The sequence below is a fragment of the Megalopta genalis genome, chromosome 13 (assembly GCF_051020955.1).
Source record: "Megalopta genalis isolate 19385.01 chromosome 13, iyMegGena1_principal, whole genome shotgun sequence".
Taxonomy (NCBI): Eukaryota; Metazoa; Arthropoda; class Insecta; order Hymenoptera; family Halictidae; genus Megalopta; species Megalopta genalis.
Genome location: NC_135025.1, coordinates 6,817,419 through 6,842,135, shown reverse-complemented (window position 1 = coordinate 6,842,135; position 24,717 = coordinate 6,817,419). Strand labels below are relative to the sequence as shown.

Here is a 24,717-nt window from a genome sequence, read left to right as displayed (position 1 = left end):
TTAAACGATTAACGAGACTTTATTCGGAGACACAGAGGAGCACGTCCGCAATGTTCATTACGGTGCCGCATTCATGCCGCTATCATACTTATTAACACTTTATTTGACGGTATTGGAGCAGACCCGTGTTTCCGATCTTGATAGTTCGCAGAATATGCATCATTCAGCTTTTCGCCGGGTGTCCTCTCTATTTATACGCGGGAATATACGTACAGCTCGTTGTTTTGTTTCACGTGACACAGAATATTCGCCCCCTCCCCGCAAATGTATGCATTTGCCAACACGAACGGAACAGCGTAAATTCAAAAATCAACGCGACGCGTGACACGATATACGATTCGCCGCACGAGATGCGCCCCCGCCGCTTGAAAATATTTAATTGCTTGCGCACTCTTGTCGATCCGACGAGCAACGGACTTATTAACCCGAGAAAGATAACCTACGTCGCAGAGGCGCCTGCGAAATAAACAACTGACTGCACCGTTTTTCATAGAGGTCTAGTGATTTAAGTTTAAAATTACTTAAAATATAAAAAAATATAATATAAATGCATTTTATTTTGACAATAATGCCAAACCTTTAAAATGACTAGATTAACTTAAATAAATATCCATTGTTAGTATAAAATTGACGCCTTAGAAAAGCATGCGCCTCTGAAGCGTATGGTTCTCTTTTACGTACGTTGTCATATGGTTATCTTTCTAGGGTTAAAGTCGCCGCTAACAATCGTTCCTCTTTTTCTCCTAACAATCGTGATTTTTTGCCGACGTTTTCTTTCCCTCTGGCGTTTCGACGCCGAATAAATACCTGGTTTGTCCATTTCGTGTTTTTTCTTGCTATTTCTTAATCAACCATTTTTGCGAGCCTATGTTTACATGGCATTTTTTTATGCGCCGATAACGTCGGCCGTGAAATACTGAAACACTCTGTATATTCTGTGCGATTTATATCGTGTTTTTGTGCTAGAAATTTTCCTCTCCGTTCTATCAATAATTTCATTGCTCGAATGGTTCGACGTTGCAAGTTGTACATATTTGCGTCCTATGCCCAGTTTTGTCGCAATTCTTTATTGAACATCACTAGTGACTTTTTAAATGTGACTATAGTTATTGTATAAAATTTTTGCGCGATCGTGTTGACTATATAAATTTTGTATGAGTTCGAATTCTGGCATGTTGCTGTCTGTGCAATTTGCAATGCAGTAAGTTCTCTTCGATTATTCTTGGGTTTGTTAATAAAAATTGACAATTTGGCAATAGACGACTATAAAAACGAGTTGCGAGACTCGAATAATCGTATCCTCTGGACCAAAATTGTCCATTTCTGTTTGCAAGCCGAGGGACGATCGCAGAGAATTTTCTCTATTATATTTAATTATATCACATTAAATTATATTTAATTGTGCACGAGCAACAATAAGTTGGTATGTGCCTGCTTGCATGTGTTTCGTTGTAACTGAAAAAAACAATCGTGACGTTGTAACTGAAAAAACGCGTACCACATCGAACAAAAGATCAACATGGAATATTTATGCAATGAATAAATCATGTACAAAGCACCGTATAAAATATGACGTGAATAAAACGTGTTAAAAAGGCTGTATAAAAGTAAACGAAACGGGGTAAAGTACCACATAAAAGTAAGTGGAATGCAAGAGTTGAAGAACTGTGTAAAAGTTCATTGTATAACAAAGTGCGATACATAAATATAAAATGCAAGCATCGTTTGAACTGCAAACTTTACGTTATCGTTTTAACTGCTGAAACGAATTCTGTTCAACTTGATTCGGTAAATCATTAAATCACCATAGATGAGCGAAGCGCACTGAGAAAAAGAGGCTGTTACTCCGACAATTCTTAAGATCTTGCAGCAAAAAGTTACCATAAATTTCAAAATTTATACACCCCTAAACAATGTTCTTCTTTCTTATTGCACTCTTTAATATTTTATAAAATTGTAATAACATAATGTGACATAACCTGAAATTGTAATGGCATAACCTTGACATAACTAGATACTATGACAATTATATTTTAAGATAATATTTATTCAATGTTATTGCTGTCAACATTTATCTTTAAAATATTACGGTATTATCGTTTCGAAATGATACTTTAACAATTATATTTTAATATAATATTTATTCATAATTATTGTAGGCAGAATTTAACATTTAAATATTACGTTAATATCATTTCGCAGTCATTCTAATATGTTTATATTTACTGATAATCGTTGCACTCTAATATGTTTATACTTTAAGTTAATATTTACTTATAATTGTTGCACTCGTAATTTAACATTAAAATATTAAACTACATTCATTTTAGTGTCACACTATTACGATCTCATTTTTATTCAATACTTATTCATAATTATTGCACCCAACAATTGACACTAAAATATTGCATTCTTATTATTTTGTGCTCGTATTATTGTAATTATTCCTAACGATCTACGGTGACTCCCATTAATATTCGGACACTTTTTAAAATCCAATAACTTTCTTAGAACTGGAATAAGCGATTTGAATCTTTTTTTAGTCTCTCTCTCTCTCTCTCTCTCTCTCTCTCTCTCTCTCCCTCTCTCGATAGCCGGACTAATATACTAAACAATGACTAAACTACTTTGTTACAATTTTGCTGTTACTCGGAATGACAAAACAAAATAATATACCCTCGTTCTTCAACCTTTTCTATCCGAGCCTACAATAAAAATTTAAAAAAAGCATTCCAGTTATGGCCTAGTAAACTGATCGCTCAGTCATCGAAAGAAAAAAATTCAAGTCGTTTCGACCAGTTCTAAAACAGTTATCGCGTTCCGAAAAGTGTCCGAATATTAACGGGAGTCGCCGGTGTCTCAGATCGAAAAATATTACTCTCGGTTGGGATTTCGGCGAAACCTGCCACCGCGATGTCGGTGGAAGAAGCATGCACGTATCGGGGGTGTATAACAGCCCAGCATAGCTTCATATCGACCGCCCCGTGGCATCATGGGCCCGAAACGTGGCCGCCGTCTTGCCGATGGAATGTTTTCCGTCCCCGTTCCGGGATCGCGCGACGCGAGCTGCCGTCGTCCCCCGCTGCCAACGAAAATAGAGTTCGCCGGACAAGTTGAGAGAGAGAGAGAGAGAGAGAGAGAGAGAGAGAGAGAGAGAGAGAGAGAGAGAGAGAGAGAGAGAGTACGTCTGAAATTGGAGCCGGATGCGAGAAAGCCTCGTGATTTATTTGCTGGCAGAGAGAGACGAGCCGGTTTTCCACCGCGGAATTTTTGTTGTCCCGCGAAAAAGGAATCGTTCGACAGCCATTGGGCCGGAAGTTGCGTTTCAGCTAGTCGCTTTGAGCTGCCCGATTTTTCCTCTTATGAATCCTTTACCGCGACCGTCGAACAACGTTCATTCTCTGGACTTCGATTTTTTTTTCTCTCCCCCCTCCCACCGTTTTCTTTATTGCGGTCGAAACGAAAATTACGTTTTCCCGTCGCGACTGTGTTTGACCGCGAACGGAAAGTTTATTCGCGTTTCGTTTCGTCCGCTTTGAACAATGGGAACGTTTTTCAACGAGAGAACTCTTCGAGTTCGCAGTGGATACGAAATTGTTCGTGTTGCCGGGATTTAATAAACTATGCGTAATGAAATGAACAAATATTAAAAAATAAGTAATAATAATAATGATGATGATAAATGAATGTTATGTATAATGAAAATTTGTTGCATGCGTTGCGAGAGACAGAAACTGCATAAGCATTTATTCATGCTTCGAGTAATTTCAGTGAGATATAAATAATAGAAACAAATTGTTCAATTTTTCTAGTCGTATTTTGTTTGTCTTCTACTCGTTCCTGTTGTAAATGCATTCAATCTGCTGTCCGTTTATGACAAATTGCAAACTCATTGTTGATTAATTGAATAATATTAATTATTTATATTGTGATATACTATATTAATATTATACTGTAATATATTAATATTATAATATTAATCATAAATATTATACTGTAATATATTAATATTAATCATTAATATTATACTATAATATATTAATATTAATCATTAATATTATACTGTAATATATTAATATTAATCATTAATATTTTACTGTAATATATCAATATTAATCATTAATATTATAATATAAAATATTAATATTACAATACAACATATTAATATATTAATAATAATTAATATATTATTTCAAACACTTAAATACATCGAATAGTCTCATTATTGGACACGAACATTGCGCGTTTCTGCCGATTGAAAATAATGTTTCTCCAAATCATCATCAGTCTGCGTAAAATTGCGAAATAATTACAATTCTTATATTTCTTAAAAAATAAATAATAACCCAAGCACAAGACATATCCCTTCTTGTTCGTGTAAAACGTATCAAAGTCGCGCATCTCCGCCTTCGTATTTTTTAATAGTTATCGTCCGTGCAACAATCACGATGGCGACGAATTTACTCGACGTTAATAATAATCTTCATTTCTGGGCTCGCGTCTAGATTTCACCATTTTTATCAGATCGTTCCTTCACGGAACACCAGCTCGCAGGAGAACATTTAGCTACGGCAGATTAATATTATTTATTATTATTATTATTATTCTCCAACGTAGCGCGGCATTTTAATTAGACGCAAAATTAAAGAGGTACGTTGCACTTTCGCGGTGCATTGTCGCTTTACGAAGTTGTTAAATTAATGTACGCGCAATAAGCCGCGGTATAAATAAATATTAGAGAAACGAATGTTCTCATTGATAATAATTTTAAACGATCGCGGCAGCGTTTTCTTCAACGATGTTCGTTACGACTAACCTTTTTTTCCGCGTTTTTTACGCTCCACGAACGAAACACGTTATTCGAGTATCTCTCCGGATTTGCGGAATTAAACTGCACAGTATTTTGCACGAGACATAGTCACCGTTTCGGAATACCAACGGGATATTGTACGGTCGCTAACAGCATAATCATTTCGCGGAGCAGCGCGAAAAAAGTTCGATAAAATAACGAGGAACGAAAGACAGATATCCGGAACAATTGTCAAGCGCGGTGGGGGAAAAAAAAAGATGTTCAACGAGTCATTGTTCCGCCGAGATAAGCTCCTTAAAAGAGGAAAAGGAAATCAGCAGCCCGGCGAGTCTGCTTTCTAGGTCAAAATGCGCTTTGCGCGGAACTAGACGTTTTGGTGCATCCTGTTATAATTTTCCGTCTCTGATAAGCTTAAAACAGTGGCGCTCGCGGGTGCGCGCGCGCGCGCGACAGCCGCTTATATGCAAACGTAACTTCTCCTTGTGCGACGGGTGTTACAGCCTTCTATTTATTACACGAATCTACTGTTCTCTGCAATTATGCGATTACCGTTCCCGAATATAGCGTCGCCGTTTAATTTCACCTACTTCACCTAGGTTCGCCTATTTCTTTCCACGCGATCGACTCGTTCGTCGTTCATTTTTTCGGATAAAACAAACATCGGAGAACGCGGAATCACGCATCGGCATAGCAAACGCGTGCTATAGTTCGCGTCGGCGTTTCTCCCTTTCAATTTTCTCGCGTGCAATTTAGACATGAACCGTCTTTCCCGTCGGTTCTCTTGCCCGGAAATGGCCGAGAGCGCCGTAGAACAGGAACGATGATCGCGGCGAGGCGCTTCGGCAATTTTTCTGAAATTAAATAAGAAACGTGGTGAATCGTTTATTATAGCAGACGGCAGATCTTCGTGCAGATTCTCGTTTTCAGAAGCTTGAATTTCGGGGAAATGATTCCATCGTTGACTGAAAGAGTGCTCGTTCGCGAAGAAGAAATAGAAACGAAGAAAGAAATAGAAGGAAGAAGGAATTATACTGAATTATACTAATTATGCTAAGAAATTATATATATTATATAATTTTTCTTGAATCGGGATTTACTTATTAGATCGAAAAGTCAACTTTTATTATTGATTTCGAACGTTTTAGTCGGATTTATATCTTCCTTCGTGGAATTAGATTCCCATAATTCGCAGTTGTATGCAACAATTATTCTGCAAAATATTTCTGTGGATTTCGATAAGTGCAATATTTCTTTGAAAAATATTTCCTGCTTTAAAAAAGAGTCTAATTCCATAATCTAAGTGCTTCGAACTAACGAACTCACGATTTTTCGCGAAACGATTCGTCAAAATTGCTTTATCTTCTTCCACTGTTTACGTTTTTGCTTCTAGTAAAAATAAGTGAAAAATGTCAATATTTTTCACTATTATACACATTTTCTTGTATTTTACACGTTTGCCTATGTCAAGAACACATAAAATTCCGCAGTTTCGTACAGAGTTATCCAAAACAGACTATACGAAGCTTTTCCTAAATAAAAAACAAACTATTTCGAATTTGATTGTCGTTTTCTTTGTTATTTAACTATCAAGCATGATCTACGACACATCAAGTACGATCTACTGTGTACTATTCATTCGCCTAATAGCAACTTCGGTGGTCTTCGAGGTTAGGGCATTTTGTGCGGTCGCTTTACGCGGCGGACGACGATTCATTTTCCTCGACGCCGCCATCCCGAATGACTTCTTCACCGCGAGGCAAATCACTGCACGTCGGCTAATGAATTATTTAAGGGGCCCACAATCTACCGTGTCCCTTGTGAAACATAGTCCTCGTGCATACGTATTCCTAGAGAATTTATGCCCGGTCCGTCGGCCGTGTCGAGATCTTACATGGATTCCGGGGGCTCCTCCGGAATTTTCGGCGAATCAAAGGTTCCTTTTCTCGTGTTTGCTCGTGCCGAGCGATATGAAATGCATACGGAGCGGCCCGTTATCCGCGACAGATCGAGAAATCGATGTTTACCCCGAGAGAAAGATACAGAAATATACGACGGCAACATTTTCTTGCCCGAGAGACGCGCGCGGTTTCCCTCACCGTAACGAAAACTGACCCAAGAACCGCCTAGGATATTGCCCGCTATTTCGTAATCAAATGAAATCGGAGCTGCGTCGCGTCCGGCCAGCGACGCGATTTATCAAACGCATCGATCGAAACGTGCAGTGATGTCTCTTTAATTGACGCCCGGATTGTCCACAAAAATTGGACCATTTGGGGAGAGGTAGATACGATTATTCGAGCTTTGCGGTTTGTTTTTATGGTTATAAGTTGTCCAATTATAAAAACAATATAATAATTATTATAATTAGAGTATATATTATTATAATATAATAATATATAATAATATATATTAATAAAATAATAATAGTATATATAAATAATATATAGTCTACAGTTAGAGTATAGATAAAATATAATACTAGTCTATACTACTATATATATATATAATACTATCTATAATAATATACACACTAATTATAATAACTATTATATTATTTTTATAAGTGGACAATTTATATTATTATATTATGATAATATATTATATATATTATAATATTATATTATAATAATATATTATATATATTATAATATTATATTATAATAATATATAAATAATATATACATATATAATTGTACAATTTTATAATACAATTGTACATAATTTTATAACTGTACAATTATAAAAACGAGCCGCAAGGCTCGGGTAATCGTATCTCCTCCTTCCAGATTGTCCATTTTTGTGGACAATCTGAACGTCAGTAAGGGAGACATAACTATATTTCAATTTTCTCGGAAATCAGGTTTCGCACAGAGAATCACTGGAACAAATACAGTTCTCTTGTAACAAATACACGTTAATTTTCCGAATCACCGCAGCATAATAATTGCTCGCGTCGTTAATCGATCGTTAACAGTTTAAGAACATCCGCGGCATTATTTAAACTAAACGTCGCGAACTCTATTTTCTCTGCGCGCGTCGCTGTCAATGATATTTCTAATTACTTATAAATAACGGCGCGCCGATAACCATAATTGTATCGTCGCCGCGCGCTCTCGTCGCTGCAACAATGCCGCCATTGTTGTTCACTTCCTCCCCACGGCGGGAAAAGAAACCCGCGAACTCTCCCGCGAAGTCCACAAAAGACTTCGCCGGTGCATTTTCACCTAAAACTGTTGTAAATTGATGGCTGCCTATTCGACGGATAGTTGGAAATGGGCGGGACCAGCTTTTCGAACACTTTGCTTCCGTTTCCTTTCAATTTGGATGAAGTTTCTTTTAGGGTTTCCCCGGGTTTTTGCTCTTTCAAACGACCACAATGAGCATTGTGGGCTGGCAATGGAATCAATAACTTCGGGGGATCGAATGATGTGTCCTCAGGAAATTGTGCTTTCCTCTGGACGAAGTTCCGCGACCTTTGCGACTCACTTTTCGGCAGTCCGTCGAATAATACGGTCGCCCCCCCCCCCCCTGGAAGTTTCTTTATCGCGACGGTGAAAGTGTCCTATCTCGCAAATCACACGCGCCAATCGTCGAGAAACGTTTGTTTAACGCTAAACTTATTATTAATAACTTATTATTAATCTTATCTTGCAATTCTGCAAAGTTCCGAGACTCTTTTGTGGAAAACGCTTGAATATATATATATAATATTATATTATATTATTTTATATATATATTATATTATATTATATTATATTATATTATTTTATATATATATTATATTATATTATATTATATTATATTATATTATATTATATTATATTATATATAATAAGTTATATCATTGGAGCAAGTTTTTTTTTATAATATAATAAAAACTATATATATAGTTTATATTATATCATATATATATAGCTTATATTATATTATAAAACTTGCTCCAATGATATAACTTATTATATATATAGTTTATATTATATATTAGTATATATATATATATTAGTTAATATTATAATAAAAACTATACAAATTCAAAATAAATTCGGTCTTTTCACTTTTGTGAAGCAGTACATGCCAGTTAGTATTATTACTTGGTAGGTTTAGTGTTAATTATTAACGGACGAGGCAAGTGTACAGTAATGTCTCTCTAATTGACACTGAGATTCCGCACAGAAATGGACAGTTAGGGAAGAGAGGATACGATTATTCCAGCCTTGCGGTTCGTTTTTATAGCTCTCGATAATCGGTAACTACAAAAACGAGAGGTGCACGGCTCTGATAATCGCATTTCCTCTTCTCGAATTGTCCATTCTTTCGTGCATTATGTGCGTCAATTATGTGCGTCATTACTGTACTTCTTGCAGCGGTGACGAGCTTCGGTCGCGCTTCTTTTCCCGCTGTTTCTCTCGATTTCTTACGGAGAAATCGATGCTTGCACGGCTTTTCTTCTTTTCCGTAAAGAATATAATGCATTTTAAAATGCGAAACGTTCGATAAACATCCAGCAACGCGTTCGTCGCGAACGATTCTGAGCAGTCGGGGTCGGTGACTTTCGGTCTCGTGTCGTCACGTGACGGACGGAAAAGCTGTTCCGGAACGGTGAATAAACAAGACGAAAGGAGAGGAAACGGCGCTGGGCGGGTTACGATCTTATGAATGAGGCAAACGAGACCGTCTCTATTGTCCATTTTCCAGAATGGGACGCGAGGAAAGTGGTTCCAAGAATTTCCCAAGAATGTCACCGGCAGATTTCGAATCGTTGATAGACAGAACTGGCTCGAAAGTTTCTCTTGCCGAGATACAGACCGCGCCGCGAGGGTATATTTCGCCGACTGGAAAAAGCAAGCCACATTTTTCTCTTGGCTGCTGGAGGGCCGACCATTGTAATTTCTTCGCTATTGACATGCCAGCAAATTGCAAGAGTATCGACGTCGCCCGGCCACGGTAATTTAACTGTTGCGAAGAGAAAAGAAAGAAAGTCTTGCAAGAGAGATCGCGAGAATCGCGAAGAGAAGTTTCATTGCGATACGTTCGCATTGTTGACAATGCTGAACGGCGATACTATTCTGAATCTCTGATCGGAGATGGACCACTTTTATTACTGTGAAATATTTTCATTGTTGCTGTTAAGCGCGTTCAACCGGTCAAATAATTAATCACAAGATTAAAAATATCTTATATTATATTAATATTATATTAATATTATATCAATATTATATTGATATATCAATATTATATTGATATATTAATATTATATTAATATTATATCAATATTATATTGCTATATTAATATTATATTAATATTATATCAATATTATATTGCTATATTAATATTATATTAATATAATGAATATATTAATTTTATATTATATTAATATAACGAAAAAAGTAACTGCATTATTTCTTAGTTCATTTTTATGCCTTCTTGAAATTGGAACTTCTAGCCTCAATCTTATATTATATTAATATAATATTAATATAAAATTAATATAGCAATATAATGTTAATATAATATTAATATAGCAATATAATATTAATATAATATAAGATTGAGGCTAGAAGTTCCGATTTTGAGAAAGCATAAAAATTAACTAAGAAATAATGCAGTTACTTTCTTCGTTTCGTTTCTATACTCAAGACTCTCTCTCTCTCTCTTTTAAATTAAAATCTATAAACTTCTTTGAAAGATTGCAATAACGTTGCCCTCTTCTTTTAAAAAATGTATTTATACGAACCTATACACAATCTTTTTAATTTGACACAATCTACACCATATTCCTGCATCGTAAATTATCACGTTAATTTTTACAAAACAATCATAAATAAATGAACGTATAAAGACTCTGAAGTGTGAACAAATTGTCGCTGAATAATTTGAATTTCGGGCAATATAAACATCGATCACGATTATAATTTAGAAACGTTCAGTTCGGATCTCTTTGCTGTAGTTAATTTTATCTTCTCAGAAACAATGCAACTATTTCGACGGGGCTGCTTAAACAATATCGTTGCAATGGAACCACTTATGTGAAATCTTCCTGGTACGTCTGTGTCCGAATGGAACTATTTTAGTGAAGCTATTTCTGAAGGAACTATCTAGGTGGAATCAATTAAATAGGACCATATTCAGTCAGATCGTTGTCGCAGGGATCTTCAAATCAGACTGTATTATGCGATCCAATTATACCAGGAACAAGAAATCATTAAGTAAACGAATGATAAAATATTTAAGTTCAAGCTAAATTCTCCGTTACCGCCAAAGCAATTTTGAGGCAGACGTTTCAGCACGCCGTTTTAACTGCATTTAGGTCGTACAATTAAGGCAAGACCGTAGATATCATAGTACCATTTATATAGAATCATCTAATATTTAGGCACCAGATGGAACAATTTGATCACACTTATTCCATCAGGACCATTTTTAGATTACAATTTGATCACCGAATTCTGTGATTATCTAAGACAGGCTATTTCGGCGGGACCATTTGCAGTAATGTCTCTCCAATTGACGCCCAGATTGCGCACAAAAATGGACAATTTGGGAAGAAGAGATACGATTATTCGAGCCTTGCGGTTTATTTTTATAGTTATAAATTGTCCACAATTATAAAAACGAGCTGCGAGGCTCGAATAATCGTATCTCCTCTTCCAAAATTATCCAATTTAGTGGACAATCTGAGCGTCAGTAAGAGAGACATTTCTGTACAGAAATGTCTCTCTAATTGACGCCCAGATTGACCACACAAATGGACAGTATGGGAAGAGGAGATACGATTATTCGAGCCTTGCAGTTTATTTTTATAGTTATAAATTGTCCACAATTATAAAAACGAGCCGCGAGGCTCGAATAATCGTATCTCCTCTTCCAAAATTATCCAATTTAGTGGACAATCTGAGCGTCAGTAAGGGAGACATTTCTGTACAGTAATGTCTCTCTAATTGACGCCCAGATTGACCACACAAATGGACAGTATGGGAAGAGGAGATACGATTATTCGAGCCTTGCGGTTTATTTTTATAGTTATAAATTGTCCACAATTATAAAAACGAGCCGCAAGGCTCGAATAATCGTATCTACTCTTCCCAAATTATCCAATTTAGTGGACAATATGGAAAGAGGAGATACGATTATTCGAGCTTTGCGATTTATTTTTATAAAAACGAGCCGCAAGGCTCGAGTAATCGTATCTCCTCTTCCCAAATTATCCAACTTAGTGGACAATCTGAGCGTCAGTAAGGGAGACATTTCTGTACAGTAATGTCTCTCTAATTGACGCCCAGATTGACCACACAAATGGACAGTATGGGAAGAGGAGATACGATTATTCGAGTCTTGCAGTTTATTTTTATAATTATAAATTGTCCACAATTATAAAAACGAGCCGCAAGGCTCGAGTAATCGTATCCCCTCTTCCCAAATTATCCAATTTAGTGGACAATCTGAGCGTCAGTAAGGGAGACATTACTGTATGTAGACCGATCTAGAACCAGCCGTTCAAACAAGATCATTTTGCTGGAACTAATTATGCCTCTTTTGGCGGAACTATGGTGTTTGAACAGGACATTCAAGACCAGACCGTTTAACTAGAACCGTTTATACAAAATCATCCAAACGAAACCGTTTGATCACGACAAGTCTGCCAGCACCATACAGGTCTAACTAGTTTGCTCAGCGGAACAATACTATTCATAGTAGAACTCTATCTACGTAGACCCATCGAAGAGTCCATTAGCAGAACTAGCCTAGCCACGGCCATTCCAGTGGAACGTTTCTGATGGATCTATTTATGCAGGACAAAGTAGCATTAATTAGCCGGTACAAATGATCTAAGATTCCCGCATCGAACAGAGTCCGAGGTCTTCGCCCCATTCATCCCCGACTCGCTGAAACGGATGATCGCAGTCGGTCGAGGAGAGCCGGTGGACGCGGACAAACGCACAAATGATCATTCAGACGGAATCATTTACTCGGGAGAGGCTCGATTTGGCGTGGAAAGTCAATATATACCGCGGCCGCACCTGTGACGTGCTGAGCACGCCAATGTTTGGCTTGTCCGTCCTGACTCGAATCGTTAAGCAGCCTATGCTAGAGATGGGTTCAAGTATATTGCAAGTAGGTGCGAATATGGTTGAATAGTTTCGAATGTTTCGTGAGTAGAGTAATTTCTCCCTAGTTCGCGCTCGGATTGCGCACGAAACTGGATTATTTGGGGAGAGGTAGTGCGATTATTCGAGCTTTGTGACTTGTTAATTATAGTTACCGATTGTTGACAGTTATAAAAATGAGGTGCAAGGCTCGAATATAGTAAATTTTCTCTAATTGATGCTCAGATTGTGAACAAAAATGATCAATTTGGAAAGGGGGGACATAATTATTCGAGTCTCGCGGTTCGTTAATTATAGTTACTGATTGTCAACAGTTATAAAAATGAGGTGCGAGGCTAGAATATAGTAAATTTTCTCTAATTGATGCTCAGATTGTGAACAAAAATGATCAATTTGGAAAGGGGGGACATAATTATTCGAGTCTCGCGGTTCGTTAATTATAGTTACTGATTGTCAACAGTTATAAAAATGAGGTGCGAGGCTAGAATATAGTAAATTTTCTCTAATTGACGCTTAGATTGTGCACAAAAATGGACAATTTGAGAACAGTAGGTATGATTATTCGAGCCTTGCGACTCGTTAATTATAGTTACCGATTGTTGACAGTTATAAAAATGAGGTGCAAGGCTCGAATATAATAAATTTTCTCTAATTGATGCTCAGATTGTGAACAAAAATGATCAATTTGGAAAGGGGGGACATAATTATTCGAGTCTCGCGGTTCGTTAATTATAGTTACTGATTGTCAACAGTTATAAAAATGAGGTGCGAGGCTAGAATATAGTAAATTTTCTCTAATTGACGCTTAGATTGTGCACAAAAATGGACAATTTGAGAACAGTAGGTATGATTATTCGAGCCTTGCGACTCGTTAATTATAGTTACCGATTGTCAACAGTTATAAAAATGAGGTGCGAGGCTAGAATATAGTAAATTTTCTCTAATTGATGCTCAGATTGTGAACAAAAATGATCAATTTGGAAAGGGGGGACATAATTATTCGAGTCTCGCGGTTCGTTAATTATAGTTACTGATTGTCAACAGTTATAAAAATGAGGTGCGAGGCTAGAATATAGTAAATTTTCTCTAATTGACGCTTAGATTGTGCACAAAAATGGACAATTTGAGAACAGTAGGTATGATTATTCGAGCCTTGCGACTCGTTAATTATAGTTACCGATTGTCAACAGTTATAAAAATGAGGTGCGAGGCTAGAATATAGTAAATTTTCTCTAATTGATGCTCAGATTGTGAACAAAAATGATCAATTTGGAAAGGGGGGACATAATTATTCGAGTCTCGCGGTTCGTTAATTATAGTTACTGATTGTCAACAGTTATAAAAATGAGGTGCGAGGCTAGAATATAGTAAATTTTCTCTAATTGATGCTCAGATTGTGAACAAAAATGATCAATTTGGAAAGGGGGGACATAATTATTCGAGTCTCGCGGTTCGTTAATTATAGTTACTGATTGTCAACAGTTATAAAAATGAGGTGTGAGGCTCGAATATAGTAAATTTTCTCTAATTGACGCTTAGATTGTGCACAAAAATGGACAATTTGAGAACAGTAGGTATGATTATTCGAGCCTTGCGACTCGTTAATTATAGTTACCGATTGTTGACAGTTATAAAAATGAGGTGCAAGGCTCGAATATAGTAAATTTTCTCTAATTGATGCTCAGATTGTGAACAAAAATGATCAATTTGGAAAGGGGGGACATAATTATTCGAGTCTCGCGGTTCGTTAATTATAGTTACTGATTGTCAACAGTTATAAAAATGAGGTGCGAGGCTAGAATATAGTAAATTTTCTCTAATTGACGCTTAGATTGTGCACGAAAATGGACAATTTGAGAACAGTAGGTATGATTATTCGAGCCTTGCGACTCGTTAATTATAGTTACCGATTGTTGACAGTTATAAAAATCAGGTGCAAGGCTCGAATATAGTAAATTTTCTCTAATTGATGCTCAGATTGTGCATAAAAATGGATAATTTGAGAAGGGGGACATAATTATTCGAGTCTCGCGGTTCGTTAATTATAGTTACCGATTGTCAACAATTATAAAAATGAGGTGCAAGGCTCGAATATAATAAATCTTCCCTAATAATAAAATAAAAAATAATTCTCCCTAAATAATCGACGCTCAGATTTCGCAAAAAAATGGACAACTTGAGAACAGTAGAAGCGATTATTCGAGCCTTGCGACTCATTGATTATAGTTACCAATCATCAACAATTATAAAAACAAGCCGCAAGGCTCGAATACAATAAATTCTCCCTAATTGACGCTCAGATTGCGCACAAAAGTGAACAATTTGGGAACAGTAGACACGATCATTCGAGCCTCGCGCCTCATTTTTATAGTTACGGATTGTCAACAATTACGAAAACGAGCAGCAACGCTCGAAGAATTAATAACAAATCTTCCCAAATCTTCTGCTTAATAAATCATCCCAAATTGTCCATTTTTATTTCGAAGCTGAGCGTCGATCAGGAAGAATTTACCTCGAAAAAGAGAAGCAATGCTCGAACTCCAATTAAGACGATTTTAGATTTTCGACAACGGCCACTCCGCTTCATGCATAAACAATCACGGATAGAACCGAATATCACGACGAACGCGACACAATTAGAATCGGCAGAACACGAAAATAGCGGAACGAAAAGAACACGTGAACATCGCGATCGGACGCGATATCGTGGCTCGTTGATTACGTTTCGGTCTGTCAGTCGTTGAATCGAGCGTTCTAAATTTTTGCAACCGAAAGAGAGTTAGTCGATTTTGATCTGCGAACTGCGGTCGAGCCAATTTTGATCTGTGAACTACGGTTAAGCCAATTTTGTTCTGTGAATTACAGTTAAGCCAATTTCGATCTGCGAACTACGGGCGCGCCCGGCGGATGTAAGGGTTAATTTTATTTGCAGAAATGTGAATTTGTTTCGCGGAACGGTCAATTGGACCTACGAATGGGCTGATTTAATTTGCGAAAAGATGAATATAATTCAGAAATAGATTAATTTAGAGCGTGAAAAGGTGACCGCGATCTGCGAAACGATTAGCTTCGAGTGCAGATGAGAGTATAATCTGCGAAAGGAACGATGATTTGAGGGAAAAATGTGAATATGATCTACGCGAGAATTAATTTTGCAGTAAAAAGACACTGAATATGATCTACGAAGGAATTTATTTTGAGTCCAAAACCTTGGTGCCTCGGTGAAAACATTGCTGCCGTTCGTGAAAGCGTTGAACCTTCAACATCAATTCTCCGCGTCGTTCTCAAGAATTGAACATTTCTTACGGCAGTTCCAGGCGAATTTTGCGCGAAGATCTGCATTTGCATGCTTGCGAAATTTAATTTACACAAGAACTGAAAGAAAGTGATGATTTGCAACGCATAAATTTCGCCGATTGATTATCAGAATAATCGAATAATCAAAATGACATCGTTCAATCGATGCATTGTTTTCACATTGGATGGACACGTCGATGAGCACAATTGTCATATATGGGGAGATGAAAATCCAAGAGAGCCACCCAAGAAAAATCACTTCAATCAATAAAAGTTACCGTTCGGCGCGGATTTTGGTCGAAAAGCGCAGTCGGCCCATTCTTGAAAACGAGAATGAAGATGCAGTTGAAGTGAATGCTGCACGTTATAATAAAATGATCATTGATTATTTATGGCTAGAATTAAATGGAATCGACATAATCAATATTTATTTACAAGAAGACGAAGCCACGGCACACCAAACGCGTGAAAACGTCATTTAATCGCGATAGAAATTCAATGGTCGATTAATTTCAAGAAATGGCGATGCGAATCGGCCACCTGTTTCCTGCGATTTAACCCCGTTGGACTCTTTTCTTCGGGGTCATTCGAGAAGCAAAGTTTATGCCAACGAATCAGCAACAATTCGCGACCTAGAAGACTACGTTAGGAACGAAATTGGCGAATTAAGCGAGCAAATATGTATGCCGAAACGTCATCGAAAATTTTGACATTCGAATCGATGTCTGTAAACGTGCTCATGGCAGTCATTTGGTCGTCATTCACACATAATTGTCACAGACGATACTCGACAACGAAATAGAAAAACCAATAAAATTCAGAATAGTTCGTCTTTCGTTTAAAAAGAAAAACTGCTGGTCCTTTGACAGATGTCATCATTCACATGTAATTGTCACAGATGATACTCGACAACGAAATAGAAAAACCACTAAAATTCAGAATAGTTTGTCTTTTGTTTAAAAAAAGAGAACTGGTGGTCCTTTGACAGATGTCATCATTCACATATAATTGTCACAGACGATACTCGACAATGAAATAGAAAAACCACTAAAATTCAGAATAGTTTGTCTTTTGTTTAAAAAGAAAAACTGCTGGTCCTTTGACAGATGTCATCGTTCACATATAATTGTCACAGACGATACTCGATAACGAAATAGAAAAACCACTAAAATTCAGAATAGTTCGTCTTTTGTTTAAAAAGAAAAACTGCTGGTCCTTTGACAGATGTCATCATTCACATATAATTGTCACAGATGATACTCGATAACGAAATAGAAAAACCACTAAAATTCAGAATAGTTCGTCTTTTGTTTAAAAAAAAAGAACTGGTGGTCCTTTGACAGATGTCATTGTTCACATATAATTGTCACAGATGATACTCGATAACGAAATAGAAAAACCACTAAAATTCAGAATACTTTGTCTTTTGTTTAAAAAGAAAAACTGCTGGTCCTTTGACAGATGTCATCATTCACATATAATTGTCACAGACGATACTCGACAACGAAATAGAAAAACCACTAAAATTCAGAATAGTTCGTCTTTTGCTTAAAATTGCTTAAAAAGGAAATCTTCCTATATTTTGCCTAACACTGTGCTCGATGAAACTTCGCCGTTCCCGAGCATCGTTTCTAATCGAAATTCGCGAAACGAAACACGACTATCGAAATTGACTCGAATTCGTAAGCGTATATTGCGCTCGGTCCCATTCCCAGTCCGTAGCACTATTATGGCGTCGGGTGCTCGAACGAAGCGCTCGGAAGGGGTCAATGTCGTCTAGGTAGAACTCGGCTAATTTCGTAGATTCTCTCGGCGGAATCGGTGGCAACGAAATCCGGCGTGCAGCGCGATAAAGTTAGCGGTTCGTTTCGAGGCGTCGAAGTTCGCCAAGGCTGTGCCCCGGTGTGTATCGACTAGCCCATTTACGAGGACGCCGAACACGTTACGTCGCAGCCACGCTCCATATACCTCACGCCTAATCACTGCATCATGGGATTGCAATCGTGCCCCGGGTCCGTCCGATATATGAAATTTTTAATAACATTCCGAGGGAAACAGCGCTCGCCGGTGCCGTGTTACCGCGCGGAGAACACCGCGACGCGGCGCGGCGTCACAGCGTGCCGTCGGATTTTATTGCGACTCCGGAAAATAGGCCACCGAGTGGAAAATATCTAGACGAAAACGCGGCGAAAATCTCGATTAACCGGCCAAATTCGAGGTCGAACGATATATATATATATAGCGAGATCGACGAAATGTGAATATCAGTCGTCACTATATTTAGTAATTAAATACTATTTTAGAGTCTGCTCGCTTTTCTCTTCTGTGCTCTGTCGAACAGTTTTGGTTGCGCCGGAGTTTTCGACTGTACACGTCCTGTACACACGTCTAATTGCAACTCCGATGCGAAGAGTGCAGCATCGAACATGGAAATGTAACGATTCGACGATTTTGTGAATGAACGTTTCTTACACATTTTTGCGTAATCCTCGGCTGATATGCTGAGAGCATTGGCGAAGCTTAGGTATTTCTAGCTTATTTTCGAGTGAATATTTTAGGTTTCCATGTTTCTATTATTTGAAAATACTAGTTAAGAGTAATTAATGAATTACTTGTTAAGAATAGGGTATCGATGAACTGTGTTTATCTGGAATTAGGTTGTCACATTTTTCTGCAGTTTTGTAGGATCGTTTCTGTAGATTTATTTAGGAAGAATCATTTAAGTGAGATTAAGTGACTCTATTGATTAGACAATTTTCATTAAAATGTTTAAATATAGCACAATTTTAGGAGAGACATTTATATGAAACCGTCAAAGTGAGAACCATTTATTTAGGTTTCTTTTGCTAGGGCAATTTTGATCCAATTAGTTTGTTTTATGACGTAGGAGGGTTTAAGATAGACTATTTTCCAATAAACTCTGGACGTCTTAAAGACGTTCATTTTACGTCCATTTTAGGTCCGAACGTCGTACGCCCTAAAGTAGACGTCTTTGAGAGGTCTGTTTCGAGCCGTCTTTAAGATACTTTTAAGGTACTTGAATACTAATACTCTTTCATATTTCTTCAAAGCGTTTTTTTATGTTTTCATGATTTTTTAAACGAATCAGTCAAGTGATTTTGAATACAACTTTAATATGAAGGATGAAACCAGAAGATATAAATGACGAGGTGAATTTTGTTTCTTTTTATCGTCAAGAGCGTACCGAGATCGGCAATTTATTTTCCATAAAGATAGCTTTTCCAGAAGTTCACCCGTTATGTAGTAATTCTAAACGTTATAATAAATTTCAGAAGTTGATTTATGGCGTTCGGGCGACTTAGAATTTAGAATTCGGACAAAATAAGTATCAGAAAGGCGCTCAGGTTACAACTAACCAATTTATTTTGTTAATAAAGATTTTTTAAAATTTTTATTACTCATACATGTTTAATATTGCTAATTTATATATACTTGATTTCTTGAAACCCGCTTCTTCATGTAAGTAAGGGCCTAAACTGCACCTTACAGATGCCTTGAAGACGCCTTAAAGACGTCTTGAAGACGTCCATAATACGTCTTGAATTGTAACACATGACGTTTCTAGGCCGTTTGTAGGCCGTTGGTAGAACATTCTCCAGACGTCTTTAAGACGTCTCTGTGCCATCTGGTGGAACTAATTTGGGTCTGATTGGGACTAATTGGGATTAATTTGGACTGATTTGCGTCTATCAAGAATCGCTTAAGAAAAATCATTCTGCCACAACAATTTAGCACCCTTCTAAAATGACAGTTTTCCTGCAGACACCTAAGAAGCATCATTTAAACAGCACGATCAGAACAGGTACACTTCAAAAGTACCGTTCACAAAAATAAAAATATATTACTATTTATTTTGCTGGCAACTCCGCGAAAGGGAAGTCCGAAGTTCGGACGCTCGCAGTTTAACCAATCCAGCGACTGCTTGGTCCCGTTTCAAGGTAGAACGAAAGAAGGCGATTTCGTGAGAGAAAAAACACCCCAGGTGAAGGCGAAGCTGCAGCGGATCGTCGCACAGGCTTCCGAAGACCGAGAGGTCGCCGGAAAAAAAATGAAACAAACGATGCCCGATGCGGAGAGAATCGCGAAACGCACGAGCTTTTCGAGAGCACGCTGAGCCTTTTAGTTTGGATTGTCGAACGTGACGATGTAATTCTGACCAGATTTCTTTCCGTTTTGATGCAGTTGCCATGGAATTGAGAACCGTCAAGCCGCGAAACACGAAAAGCGTCCGTCACAGAAGCTCGAAACCTCCTGGCCATTTTCTTTGTAAGTCGAACAGAATTACTTTTCTTGCAGCTTACTTGACCGCGCGCGGCTCGGCCGCGCCGTTCACGGCGGCCGCAGCGGTTTTCAATGCTCCCTATTGTCACTAGGACTCCCTGGTGTCCCTAGACTCCCCCGGCCGCTGGCTTCTGCCCGGCCAGGTCAGGAGTTCCCGGCGACTTCGTCCTAGTAACGATACCAATTATCGGAAGCCGCTGCTCCTGCGCTTGAAAAATCTAATTACCTGCTTAAACCGGGGCCCGCGAATCGGGTCAACTTCGCGCCGTTGCTCGCACGTTGAATAAATACGCGCGTGAAACGTTCGATGCATGACCGGCAGGGTTTTATTAATCGGTGCTTGCGACGAGTGCGTGGCTTACCCGCGACGATAATATAATGGGAGAGAAACTTCGTTAACGGCGGCGACGGCAAGTTTATGGCGGCTGCTCGCCGCCTTTTCTTTCGGGGCGCAGCTTTCCGGCCAATTTCGAGCGCGCCCCCGTCGCGTGAAACGAAACGTTCGCCGAACTGCCCATGCTCGAACTGCTGTAACTTCGGTGGGAAAATGTCGCGCGACGATCTATCGATGCTCGTTTCGTTGCGTGAACTGCGAATTTCACGGTGCCTGATTTACCGATTTTAAACGAAGTTTCTACGGTGAGGCAAGGGGGAAAGCGAAGATGCTTATTTTCAATAATTTTTGATAAACTTCAGTGTTCAGGCGCGTTTATTTTAATAATTTAATTTAGGCCTGGATTAAATTTAATTTAATTTTGGCGTGTTTATTGCAATTGTTTTGGGAATGAAGTTGACTCTTTGCGAATTTCACGGTGCCTGATTTACCGATTTTAAACGAAGTTTCTACGGTGAGGCAAGGGGGAAAGCGAAGATGCTTATTTTCAATAATTTTTGATAAACTTCAGTGTTCAGGCGCGTTTATTTTAATAATTTAATTTAGGCCTGGATTAAATTAAATTTAATTTAGGCGTGTTTATTGCAATTATTTTGGGAATGAAATTGACTCTGCGAATTTCACGGTGCCTGATTTACCGATTTTAAACGAAGTTTCTACGGTGAGGCAAGGGGGAAAGCGAAGATGCTTATTTTCAATAATTTTTGATAAACTTCAGTGTTCAGGCGCGTTTATTTTAATAATTTAATTGGGGCCTGGATTAAATTAAATTTAATTTAGGCGTGTTTATTGCAATTGTTTTGGGAATGAAGTTGACTCTTTGCGAATTTCACGGTGTCTGATTTACCGATTTTAAACGAAGTTTCTACGGTGAGGCAAGGGGGAAAGCGAAGATGCTTATTTTCAATAATTTTTGATAAACTTCAGTGTTCAGGCGCGTTTATTTTAATAATTTAATTGAGGCCTGGATTAAATTAAATTTAATTTAGGCGTGTTTATTGCAATTATTTTGGGAATGAAATTGACTCTTTGCACTCGAATGATGGCTCCGAGGCATCGCTAAAAAGTGTTATATTGTGTATACAATGTTTGTATTATTCATAAAGATTGTTATTATAACAAACAACAACATTATTATATTATATAATAATATTTGTATTATCGAACTGGTTTGTACAATACTTAAACGAAACTGTTAAAAGCTTAATCGTTGCACGAGACGCCAGGCTCAATTTCATTCGCATAGAACGCAATAAATCGTATAAAATAAAAATACTGTACAGGAAGAAATTGTTTTCGATATCAAATTAAAATGGCCTCGAGTGCAAAGGGTTTTAACTTGCGTCCGAAAAATAGAGTCTCTTTAAAACAGTAACACGACGCTCTGAAAATTACGGTACGATTTTTCGATACCGTTAAATTGAATTATACTTAAAACTTAGATTTCGAAATTTGTAAATCTTGAATGAAACATTTAATTAAATTTTGAATTTTTAAATGTCAAGAAAAGCAATTTGCTTCTTAGAATCGTCGGACATCGTAACGATTCGAACAGCTCGCGATTCCAACCTATAACCTCGCGAAAGAATAAGCTATAAAATAGCATGAGTCGCCAAGTTCAATTTCATTCGCATAGAACGCAATAAATCGTATAAAATAAAAATACTGTACAAGAAGAAACTGTTATAGATTGAAAATTAAAATGGCTTCGAGTGCAAAGGGTTTTAACTTGCGTCCGAAAAATGGAGTCTCTTCTAAACAGTGACACGACGCTCTGAAAATTGCGGTACGATTTAAAAAAAGAAATCTTGAATTAAACATTGAATTTAATTTTGAACTTTTAAATGTCAAGAAAAGCAATTTGCTTCTTAGAATCGTCGGACATCGTAACGATTCGAACACAGCTCGCGATTCCAACCTATAACCTCGCGGAAGAATAAGCTATAAAATAGCAATATCAATTTCCAACGAATCGAATCGCTGCTTAATAAAGTTCAACAATTATAAGGCGAACGATTAATAGTCTGAGCTGAGATCGGGGCGCAGTACGATCGGACAGATAAGTTCCCGCAAACTTGATCAAGCACAGGCTGGCAATTAAACAATTTATTACGTTCGCGAAGTTTGATTTACTTATTGAGCGGTTTGAACTGTTATAAATGCTTTCTGTGTGGGTCACCGTTGCCCACGAAATAGGACGCGGCATAGTTTTCAGGCCAAGTAGTTCACCGTGACTGTGAAATTACATTCACTTATCGTCAGAATGTTCGAAAGTTTTCTGTATGTTATCGGCGGCCCGCGTGCAGCGCTACAACACCGGGATCATATTTTTGTTTAAATAGTTCATTATGGTCGCGAGATCTCGCGTTTTGTAATTAAACCAGACGAAACACAGGCGCTGCGACGTGTTTCACGCGGAATTATTATAGTTCGGCTGAAGTCATTGTTACCGAGACATTCGTTTCTGCGTTCGATTCAACAAACAGTCACTTAAATATATGTAGAAATGTTATTATATTATCATATATATGCAGAAATATTATTATATTATTATATATATGTAGAAATATTATTATATTATTATATATATGTAGAAATATTATTATATTATTATATATATGTAGAAATATTATCTTTGTATCTTCGAACAAATATGTATCACAATAATAATGATTATTGTATCACAATAATAGTGATTATTGTATCACAATAATAGTGATTATAATAATTAATGTAAAATATTATCGTAAAATTCGAAATAATAGTCAAAAGAAATTCGATGAAATACACGTAATTAACGACGAAAATGACACTGTTGTTTTCCATGGAAACACATTTGTTTCTGCACCGTGTTCCAGGAATGCAATTTTATAAACAATTTCAACTCCGATAAATTCCTCTTAATCTTCTTTCAGCTTGTAAACAAAATTTTGTACAGTTATAACAGCTAATATAATATTATATAGCGGCTCATTTTTCTTTACAGTTGCCGACCGTCAATAATTATAAAGACGCAAGGCGAACAATCGTATTTCCTTTTTCCAAATTGTCCATTTTTGTTTACGAGCTGAGGAACAATTTGGGAGAATTATTGTTCGTAATAAAATTCGCACGAAATTCGATAATTAAAAATTAAGAAAGACGGTCAATTTTGACGCGTGGAATATTTAAACTTTAAAAACGTGGAATATTTAAACTTGAATATTTAAACTAATATTTAAAATGCTGAATTCCATTTGAAAAAGTATGAATAAAACCAGTGTAAGGATCCAGTTCGACTGGATCCTTCGATATACAGTAATGTCTCTCTAACTGACGCCCAGATTGTGCACAAAAATGGACAATTTGGGAAAAGGAGATATGATTATTCGAGCCTTGCGGCTAGTTTCCTTTTTATAGTTGTTGACAATTCGTAACTATAAAGACGAACGCAAGGCTCGAATAATCGTATCTCCACTTCCAAAATCGTCCATTTTTGTGCAAAATCTCAGCGTCAATTGAGCCATTTATTTTGAAAGTAGCATAAGTCACTTTACCGTAACGAAAAGTGGTGATTTTTTAATGTTTATACGAAATTATTTATACCGAGAAAAATATCAGTATCCTGAGATAACAAATACAAGTAAATCTTCTCGAAAGTCAGCATCCATATTTTGAAACGTGTTAAAACGCAAACCCTTAAATACATCGACTTAAAAACAAAATGACTTATGCCACTTTCAAAATAAACGGCTCGATTAGAGGGACATAAGATTATCAGAGAGAAAAATACGATCACGAGCACCTAAACAGTTTTTCATCGAAGAAA

The 24,717-nt window shown here is 37.2% G+C and overlaps 1 protein-coding gene across 9 annotated transcripts in view; it reads left to right on the top strand.

Moving 5' to 3' along the window:
* The window catches only part of Ih (hyperpolarization activated cyclic nucleotide gated potassium channel Ih), a 375,005-nt gene that overhangs the window by 79,099 nt on the left and 271,189 nt on the right, over window positions 1-24,717 (top strand). For 8 of the 9 annotated variants that reach the window (XM_076525911.1, XM_076525906.1, XM_076525903.1 and 5 more), the window contains exon 3: window positions 20,417-20,500. The exons of the other annotated variant lie outside the window; for it this stretch is intronic. In XM_076525911.1, coding sequence (XP_076382026.1) covers window positions 20,417-20,500 — 84 coding nt within the window. The remainder of the gene's footprint in view (window positions 1-20,416; window positions 20,501-24,717) is intronic. 9 annotated transcript variants of the gene reach the window in all.